Source organism: Phytophthora infestans, genomic scaffold (assembly GCF_000142945.1).
Source record: "Phytophthora infestans T30-4 supercont1.281 genomic scaffold, whole genome shotgun sequence".
NCBI classification, from domain to species: Eukaryota; Oomycota; class Peronosporomycetes; order Peronosporales; family Peronosporaceae; genus Phytophthora; species Phytophthora infestans.
Window position 1 is genome coordinate 53,694 of NW_003303478.1, and position 9,582 is coordinate 63,275.

Here is a 9,582-nt window from a genome sequence, read left to right on the forward strand (position 1 = left end):
GTCGTCGTTGCTCAGGTGGCGCCAAGAGCGGCACACACTGCGTGCTGAGCAAAGCGACGGACCGTCTAGGAAGCTCAACACGACGTGGACATTCTCATCGCAAGTGAAGTCCAAGAGGCTCAACGGACGTTTGTCTACGTTGGGGACGTCACAAGGGCTCAACGAGCGTAGCCACTCGGCCACGGCGCGAGATTGGGCGACAGGGCACCACCCACGGGGGCGACCAATGGGTGGAGGATAATTGCACGAGAGGTAGAGAGGTTCATTGGTCGTAGAGAAGAAGGAGAACGAAGAGCTACTTGAGAGATGCAACGGGTGTCGAAGTTGCGATGATGCACTGATTACGACTATGTGCGCCACATGAAATGTGTGCAAGACACCAGCTGTCGAAAAACCCACGGGTTACAAATGTTTTTTTTGTGTCTACCCACGGGTTTAGGTGCGCTTTGAATTTTAAACTGGTCCATTGAGCCCTAGGGTCTTATTCAACAGCTTCGATGGCGGTCATGTCGCCGCAGCCATCCGGGGGCCCTTTCCTGTCCCCCACTCGCGGCGACGCCCTCAAGAAGCGTCCGATGTCGTCGCCATCAGCTGCGGGTGACAAGCCCCCTAAGACCCCGGGAAGCTCCACCGTTGGCCGTAAGCGTAAGAGTCCCAGCACACAGCCAAGCAGCAATGCTACGACACCCGCCTCCAACAAGAAGAGGACGCGGCTGTCTATTGGCACGCCCGGCAAAGTGACGCCATTGGCCGACGTCCGTGAGCGAGAAGTCCAGCGAACCTTCACGGAGCATGAGGTATCTGAAGTATACAAGGCAATCCGTAAGCAGACGGGGAGTCTTGGTGGCAACGCAGCCGGTGGAGCCATCTACGGAGAGATCACTCAAGCGTCGTTCCAAAGAGTAGTTGACTATATGAAAGAGAAGTGCGAACTCTCCAAGAGCAGCCGCTTCATCGATGTGGGATCAGGACTGGGCAAGCCCAATTTCCACGTAGCTGTGGACCCTGGCGTACAGGTCTCGTACGGCATTGAACTTGAGGAACTTCGTTGGCATCTGTCACTGCACAACCTACGCAGCGTCTTGTCACTGGACTCGCAACGCAAGAAACCTCTAGCGACGGTATTCACAGCGGGAGATATCACACACGCGCACTCGTTCGAACCCTTCTCCCACGTGTATAGTTTCGATGTGGGATTCCCGCCTGACGTCATGGACAAGATGGCCGATATGTTCAACCGCAGTTCAGCCAAGTACTTTGCCAGTTTCCATGTACCACGTAAAGTTGTGGACATGTACGGGTTTTCTGTAGAGAATATCGGACGAGTGGCGACGTCCATGGCAGGTTCAAGTGAAGGACACCAGTGCTACTTCTATCGACGTGTAGCGTCCACTGATGAGGAGAGTGAGTCGGAGAATGAACAGGTGTCGGTGAAGATGTCGCCTCCCAATAACAGCACGAATGGTCCACCGATGGCTGTGGATCCTCTCTTTAGTAAGGGTATCGAACTGCTGAAGGGCGGTAGAGAGGGCATGGTCGAGTGGATTGCAGACTTCTTTGGCCAAGCGAATGCCGGACGCACCCGTCGTCAAAAGCGTGAGCTGCGTGAACGCCCCATGGACTCGTACTACCCCACCGTCAAGTCTCATGTAACAGCGGGACGGAAAAGCACCAGGAAGATGCCGAGAGCGACCAAACGCAAGATCAACCTGCGTGTCTAAGCTGTTTGCTCTACTGTTCAAAAGCAAATTACTACAGTACAACAAGCACTTTGTAGTTAAAAAGGGGGGAACACAAACACATGCATTTTAACGCTCTATCGCTTTGTACTGCTCCGTTCCCTACTCTGTTGTTCGACTTGCTTCAACGAAGAGTTTTTTCTGCAGTGGTGTGAAGATGTCGCCGCCTGCGTGGATGCAGGAGATTAAATAGGTCACATCCTTGCTCTCGAAGCGTTCCTCCTGACGGAACTGGTCCAGCTCGTCGCCAAACGCAGTGGTGAACTCGTCCATGTACAGCTGCTGGAATTCGTTCTGCATGACGGCATCTCCAGGCGTCGTGGACTCACTAGCCAAGTGCTCGTGTAGATCGTGCTCAGCCGACGCTAGCAGCTCGTGGCTCGCACGCGCGGTCTTTCGTACGACGCCCAGTCGTGCATACTTCTTGGCGGCGTCTTCGGCCTCGTCGCCAGCCGCCACGAGGTCCTGCAGCAACAAAGTGGTGGACGTGTCGTACTGTTCGTCCTCCTCGCTCTCCATATCTTCGTCTTCGTCATTGTGTCCATTCTGGCTGTTATCGTACGTATTCTTCAGTGTCTTTTGCAATTTAGCAAGCGTTGCAGACGCCTCTAGACTCCTGGCAATGAGATCGGCACAGCGCATAGATTTGTCTGTGGCCACGTTGAGCAATTTCTGTCTCTGTTCGTCGTTCTCAACCTCCGCAACAGCAGCAGAAGCGTCCTCCACTCGCGCACACACTCCGCTAGAAGGTTTGAACGCGTCCTCGCCCAACGCCGCGATCAGGCGGTCGTAGCGCGCCACAAGCTGTGCAGCCTTTCCGTCCATGGAGTTTGAGTGGCTGGCCGAAAAAATGAGTCAATAAGTCGCTAAAAAGCGGGAGGTCCTTCTGTGATATGTTTTTCAAAAGAGGTTACCTTTTTGCAAGAAAATTGACAAAGAGAGTGACTATCGTGCCCGGCTGGCCCATCTCCCTATTCATCGATGAAATGCCACCTAGCCCTATGCTTCATTCGAGCAACGTATACACGTATATTTTTTATCCATTTAAAACCATTCGTTTATAGCTCGACGCGTGCCAAGCGTGAGACGTCTATCGTGGCGAATGGACCCCCGGCTCCAGGTAGGGAGAAAGCGGTGCGAGCCGAGTGCCTCGTATAACCAAAGCGACCAGAGTGATCAGAGCGACGTTGACCCTCGCGATGTGAGAGACTCTCATGAGCACAGGGACGTTTCAATTGGTGATAGCACCAATCAGATGCCGGCTGGGCAGTCAAGCAGCTTCAGTAACGGGTCTGGCCGAACTGTGCTGGGGCCACCTCTCACGCACACGTGCTTTGAGTCGTGGGAACAGATCGACGCCTATTTCAAGGAGTATCAAAGGAACAGCTACCAGGTATGTATTTTTCGCTATAAGACAGCTCATTTGAAGGTGGACAGATATTTACGCTTCATTCATTTAGCTTTTTCGCATTCGAACCAACAATACAGTTTTGGACCGGAACAAGAAGATCCAATCAACAAACTCGAGTGCATCGCTGATTCTGCCGGAGTGGGGGAGCTATTCTCAGAAGCTAATCTGTACGCATACTGGCGCATACATGTCGCGAGGGCAAGGAAAGCGACCACGCCAGGAAACAAGGCCCATGGGCTGCGAGGCTTCGGTACGTATTTTTCCAGTTGGGCACCAGTTGGGTCCAGTCGGGTACTGATTCACTTGGGTATTAATGACCACATTGTTAGCCTATTGATTAATTCGTGGTGTGCGTTATTTTGTGCGTATTAATAGGTTAACGTCTGCGTTCGTATCGCAGATAAAAATAAGAGGGCTTTTGCACTCTTCATCACGAAAAGTAACTTGGAGCATTCCCATAACCTTAATCGGCGGACGTACGAGCAGTATGCATCGAATCAAACCGCCATTGAGGGTGAGGTGTTGGAAAACGGGTGCCAAGAAAAAGAATATCCTGAAGTTTATCCAGGAGCATTCTAAATGCAACCCCTCTATTCGCGATGTACACAACATCGTCCAGCGCCTTAAGGCAAGAGAACAATCTTCCAGCACCAGCTCACAAAGATAAAAGAAATGGATGGTGGAGTTCTGCGAGAAACCTGGGAATGTTGGCAGAATCTTTATCGACCCAACGGTTGGGAAGGTAAGTTACGCTACATGGAGATATTTTGTTGATAAACATAGCAAAATGATTTCTTGAGGGTCTACAGAAAATGGCTATGTATATCACGTTCCAAACCAAGTCAATGCGCGAGTTGCTCGGCCGTTTTCCGGAGGTTCTGCTCATGGATGCAACACACGGGACCAATGTGTCCAAGTATAAGGTCCTCTCGTTTATGGCGCATGATGTCTTTGGTAAAGGTCAGTTTGTGCAACATTGTGCGCTACAAAATGAGGTCGGGTAACCAGTCGGGTACACTGAATGACCAGTCGGGTACGATTATGGACCAGTCGGTTATACTGAGTGGCGAGTCGGGTGCGGCTCCTGCGCAGTCGGGTACCCCGAGCAACCAGTTGGATACATTAAAGTCTCGAAGAGAGATTATGTCGCACGACTGTGAAATTCAGCTACTTTCTGTGGATCCCACCACCGACTTTGATATCGCAAGTCCGGTGAGGCCTCGTGGACGACCAAAACAGAAACCAAAAGCAATAAAAAAGGCCAAGAAAAGTATCGCAATCGTGATGGCCCGAGGTGATTCGGACATGCATGAAAAACGGCTGTCTCTCAACTCGATTAAAGAGGCGCTTTCTGGAGAGGCTACATACGAGTCAGCAGGTCAATTACTCAACCAGTTTAACTAATTCGTGTTTGACAGACGACCAAAACCGCCAATTGCACACCATGCGTCACAGCTACCACCAGGAAAACCAATCACAAATGCCTGTGAGTTTACGCGGGTGTTTGCATGGGACCTGTTACGAAAATGCGATGCTAAGGTGACGGCATATCAACGGACTCGGCGCGGGCTGGCTGAGCAGGACATTGCAATTGGGCTGGTGGGTGTAGGCATTTTTTGTGCCCTGCACGCTCTCAATAATGGAACAGTGGCATCGGGCACTGACTGCCGTTCAGACTGTTGAACGCGTGCTGCATTGGATCTTCTCGGTGGACGTGTCACTACTTCGTAATACGTCATTTCACGTTGAAACCGATCTTAATTTGCCTGCCAAGTTGAAATCAATGCCGCTTCTGTCCGAGCAGGTACGTATCTTTTTTTATTTTAAACTTATCCTCCACAAATTATTTAGGTTAACATTATTGCGTATTTTTGACTGTCTAGATATATGTGTTCGATTTTGCTGCTAAGGGATCCCTCCAATTCACAACTATGTGGACTGCCATGCAAAAATTATTTGGGACGGTCAATATGGTAGTGATGATCAACCCAACTACTGTGAGCATCACCAGAAATGACAGAATCAGAACGGATCGAAATGCGCTACGTGTTGTATTGAATGAAGTATTCAGTCAACGCATTCTTATCCCGATGAACTGTAGCGGGAACCACTGGTGTGCAATCATCGTCAACTCTGCTACCGATGAGATAATATTGTACGACCCGATGCATTCAAGTTACATGGTAAGTATCCGGGCTGTTGCCGGGTCTCTGGTAAGTTTGCTTCCGGGTGCTGGTGTGAAGCGTTACCGCACCCGTTTATACGAATCTAGCCTCGGCACACAAACGGATAGCTACAAGTGTGGCGTGTACGTCCTACTTGTATTTGAAATGTTGTGCGGAGCAAATGCAGTGGGAGCCGTTGACAAGAAGATGCTCCAATGTCTCCGATACAGGTATCTGTGTATGTGCATATAAATACATAACTTTTTACATTACACTACACCTTACCAATTTAAACACTATCACAGTACGACTCACCAATTTAAACACCATACTTAGACACTTTTTTTGCTAAGTGTATCAGTGCCAATGCAAGACACCACACGTGATTTTTTCTTAAAGTATCAGTTGAGGTTTTTTCTTGGGCAAAAGGAAGCCGGCTATACGTATAAATCCAGCCACTCATCAAGTGATGACGCGGCACTGACTCTCGTCTAGCCGCGCTCAGCTGGGCTCAACCGGTCACATTAGCCTCGTCACATTTCACTCAGCCGGGCACAGCAACACGTGCTATTGACAAATGCACTTGTTTTGAAGTAATACAGTCCACCCGACCAGGTACAACCAAGCTTTACCACCCACTTCATTTATCAAGTTGCTACGACACACGACGTCTTGACGCTCTCGCTGAGACACGACTTTTATCCCCGAGCGGCGTTAAAAGTGCTCAGTCGAGAATTTGCTGGCTGAAGCGCAAGTGGCAGAGTGCTAGAAGAAAAAAGAGACTCATCTCGTCGGCTGAGATCTCACGTCTGTCCATGGACACTCTGAGTTTACCCAGCATGTCACTGGAGCTCACACGGCTCGCAGGCCTCGCCACGTCCGACTTGTGGACGTGGCTACGCTTACGACTCGCCATCTTCACGCGCGTCGGTGCCAAGGCGGCGCACAAGACGTCGCGTCTAGCAGCTGATGTACGCGGCCATGTCGAAGAGCAAAATCCGTACGCAGTGGGTGGTGTGGCCACACTTGTAGCTGTCGCGCTGTTGCTAGGCGTGTTGTTCATGTGGGTTGCGTCTCGCCAAGTGCGACCGCGTAAGACGCAGCCCAAGGCCGAGAAGCCTCCGTCGCCTACATCAAAGCGTCTGCGTCACAGCTCGAGACATTCCAAGTCCTTCTCCGACCTGCTACAAGCTGAACGTGAGCGTATGCAGGATAACCGCCAACTAGAACTAGAAGACCATATCACGTTCCCTAGAGAATTACGTCAGAACTGCGGGCCAGAGAACCTCAAGTTCATCTACGATACACTATCCAAAGTCTTCTCCTTCCTACGCGGCGAATTTGTCGAGCCTCTAGCTCGAGATCTGCGTATCTTACGCTTCTCCAAAGGCGAGACGATCTTCGAGAAGGGGCAACTCGATGGCTCCATCCTCATGATCGTCAATGGGTCAGCGTCCCTTACAATCCACGGAGACAACGAAGAGCAGAGTTTCTCCAAGTTATTAGGACGTGGTGACACCCTCACGTCATCTTTACCTTTACTTACCGTCCTAGTAAACGAGCTACACGACGGAGAATGCAGCGACCTCGTGAAGAAAGTATGCGGGAATTTATCTGCACGCGCACAAGAGGACGGTACGCGGCTGTTTAAAATCCCGACGTTAGCGATCAAAAAGGTGCTGGAAAAATACCCCGAAGCGCTCTACCGACTGTCCCAAGCAGCTTTAATCCAAGTGGAGAAGATCACGTCCAAGTCTCTGATCGATCACTTCGGGTTATCATCCGAGATCATCAACGTGGCTCCACTATTGACACAAGAGACGGAGAACGCGTCGGTCAACGAGATCGTGGACAATGTGGCAGATTCTATTGGGTTATATGACGCAGAGTTACGTTCGACATTCGCTAGTTGCGCGAAGATTATTAAACGCACTAAGAAGCAGACGATCCGTGAAGCTGGCGACAGTACGAGTGCGTTGGGTGTACATGTTATACTGTCCGGAGCGGTTAGTGTTCAGGTCGCTCTAACGCCGCAGAAGTATGCAGAGCTGTACAAGGCTACAAAAGGCTGTGAAGTGGGGATCGCGACGTGCTTTGTGGGCTCGCATTACGTCGGTACACGCCATGTTTGTCTTGAAGACACGACGCTGTTGTGGATCCCTGACGCTCTCTTCTGCAGCCTATTGCAGATGAATTCTGTGGCTGTGAAATGCACACGACACTTGCTGGCACAGTACTCGGAGCTGGTGTGTATGGCCGACACGTCGTTCGATTGGCTGCATCTTCACAGTGGCGAAAGTCTGTTTGATCGTGGAGATCTGTGCGATTCAGTGTTCACGGTTATTAGTGGTCGACTTCGAGCTGTTCAGGTGCATTCGCATCGTGGCAAGGAAGTGGAAACGAGTAATGAACTCGTGCGTGGAGCCACGCTTGGTGCGATGGACATGCTGTCAGCTGGACCCAGTAACTCATCGGTGTTCGCGATCCGTGACTCGCAGATCTCGCAGATGTCGCGTAATGTGTTCGACTATGTGGTGAGTAAATACCCGTCCGTGCTAATTCATTTCACGAAGAACTTGGCTCGTCGAATGCCAACTCCTCGTGTGGAATCACAGAAGACTGATGTGACTGGCGCAAAGTCTCGCAGTAACTATCTGCTGTCTCTGGGCTCCAGTGCGACAACTACTGATGGTCAGAAGACAGGCAGCAATCTGCCACTGGGTACTATTGCTGTTCTCTCGCTGACGAAGATGACGAAGATCCAGACGTTCTGTTCGCACTTGGAGATGTCGCTGAAGACGCTAGCAGAAGTGGAAACCGTGTCGTCGCAGAAAGCCAAGGCGTTTCTAGGAGAGCAGTGGATCAGTAATTCTCGTGTGGCCAGAGCTAATCTCTCGACCTGGATGGGAGATATTGAGAGTACCAACGAGTTGGTAATCTACGAGGCTGATCAGCAATTAACAGCGTGGACGAAGCTCTGTTTACGTCAAGCAGATCACATCTTACTGCTCTGCTCGGACACACATCCTCAACAAGCGTTTGTGAGCGACATGGTGTCGATTTTGGAGGATGCATGGGACAAGAGAGACGCCGAGATCAGTGTCGTTCGTATCCGTGAAAAGGACTGGACGCTGACGGCTATCGACGCTGCTGCGAAGCTGGAGGCGAAGGGATCATCACGTTCCTATGCGTTAAAGAAGAGATTGAGACTGCAGATGGACAGTCCGTTGCTGCCGCGTTTCATCCTCCCGATGGAGAAATACGAGTGGATCAGTGGCTTCCACAACGTCCAAGTTCCGTTTGAAGACCATCGCTCGGATTTCATGCGTCTAAGTCGTCGAATCACTGGAAATGCCGTCGGTTTAGTGCTCGGAGGCGGTGGAGCGAGAGGTTTAGCACACATTGGTGTACTCCGCGCACTTGAGGAGTGTGGTATCCATGTAGATGTCGTTGGTGGTACCAGTATCGGCGCGTTTATTGGCGGGATATACGCGATGCATCCGAACAATTTAGACCTCGTGGAGTCGAAAGTGCAGCAGTTATCGGCAGGTCTTAGCAGTATCTTCGAGAAGCTACGAGACCTCACACTGCCCATTTCCTCCTTCTTCAATGGCAGTCGCTTCAACCAGAGTATCCGTGCGCTCTTCTACGACTTGTCGATTGAAGATCTCATGCTTAACTACTTCTGCGTGTCCACGGACATCGCCAAGTCCCGTATGAGTGTCCATCGCAGTGGTCCAGCGTGGAAATATGTGCGTGCGTCGATGAGTCTACAAGGCTATTTCCCTCCAATCTCGGAGAACGGCTCGTTGCTGCTGGATGGAGGCTACATGAACAATCTTCCTGCTGATGTCATGAAGGAGGAAGGAGGCATCAAGTATATTTTCGCCGTGGACGTGGCCAGCGAGTCGTGCACGGATTGGTACGATTACGGAAGTGCCTTGTCGGGCTGGTGGCTGCTTTGGAACAAGCTCAATCCGTTCTCCAAGACAGTGGCGGTGCCGTCTATGGGTGACGTGTCTGCGGCATTGGCGTACGTGTCGTCAGAGCAGCACAAAGACCGCATCAAGGAAGAGTGCGTTGATCTGTACTTGCGTCCTCCTGTCAAAGACTATGGCACTCTGGAGTTCAACAAGAAAGATGAGATCATCCAAGTTGGCTACAAGTACGCGTTGCCTCGTGTTAAAGCCTGGATGGATCGAGTGCTGGACGCCGAACCTGACGCTGATATCAAGCAGACGACTCCTCCGTCCACACCTGCCAAGGT

At 51.0% G+C, this 9,582-nt stretch overlaps 4 protein-coding genes across 4 annotated transcripts in view; 3 read left to right on the forward strand and 1 right to left on the reverse strand.

Annotated features, from left to right (window-relative positions):
- Window positions 1-171, forward strand: part of PITG_21333 (uncharacterized protein) — a gene marked incomplete at both ends in the record, with an annotated part of 1,330 nt that extends 1,159 nt beyond the window's left edge. The window contains one exon of the mRNA XM_002895044.1: window positions 70-171. Within this exon, the coding sequence (XP_002895090.1) occupies window positions 70-171 (102 nt within the window). The remainder of the gene's footprint in view (window positions 1-69) is intronic.
- Window positions 172-489: 318 nt separating this feature from the next.
- On the forward strand, window positions 490-1,819 carry PITG_21334 (uncharacterized protein; the record flags this gene model as incomplete). The annotated part of the gene is made up of 1 exon (XM_002895045.1): window positions 490-1,819. The coding sequence occupies one exon, from the start codon at window positions 576-578 to the stop codon at window positions 1,719-1,721; it is 1,146 nt and encodes a 381-aa protein (XP_002895091.1).
- A 22-nt stretch (window positions 1,820-1,841) lies between these two features.
- On the reverse strand, window positions 1,842-2,578 carry PITG_21335 (uncharacterized protein; the record flags this gene model as incomplete). The annotated part of the gene is made up of 1 exon (XM_002895046.1): window positions 1,842-2,578. One exon carries the CDS (start codon window positions 2,562-2,564, stop codon window positions 1,842-1,844), a length of 723 nt encoding a protein of 240 aa, XP_002895092.1.
- Window positions 2,579-6,154: 3,576 nt separating this feature from the next.
- Window positions 6,155-9,580, forward strand: PITG_21336 (patatin like protein; the record flags this gene model as incomplete). Its single annotated transcript, XM_002895047.1, has 1 exon — window positions 6,155-9,580. A coding segment is annotated over one exon (3,426 nt), but the record flags the coding sequence as incomplete, so codon positions are not given.
- Window positions 9,581-9,582: the final 2 nt, after the last annotated feature.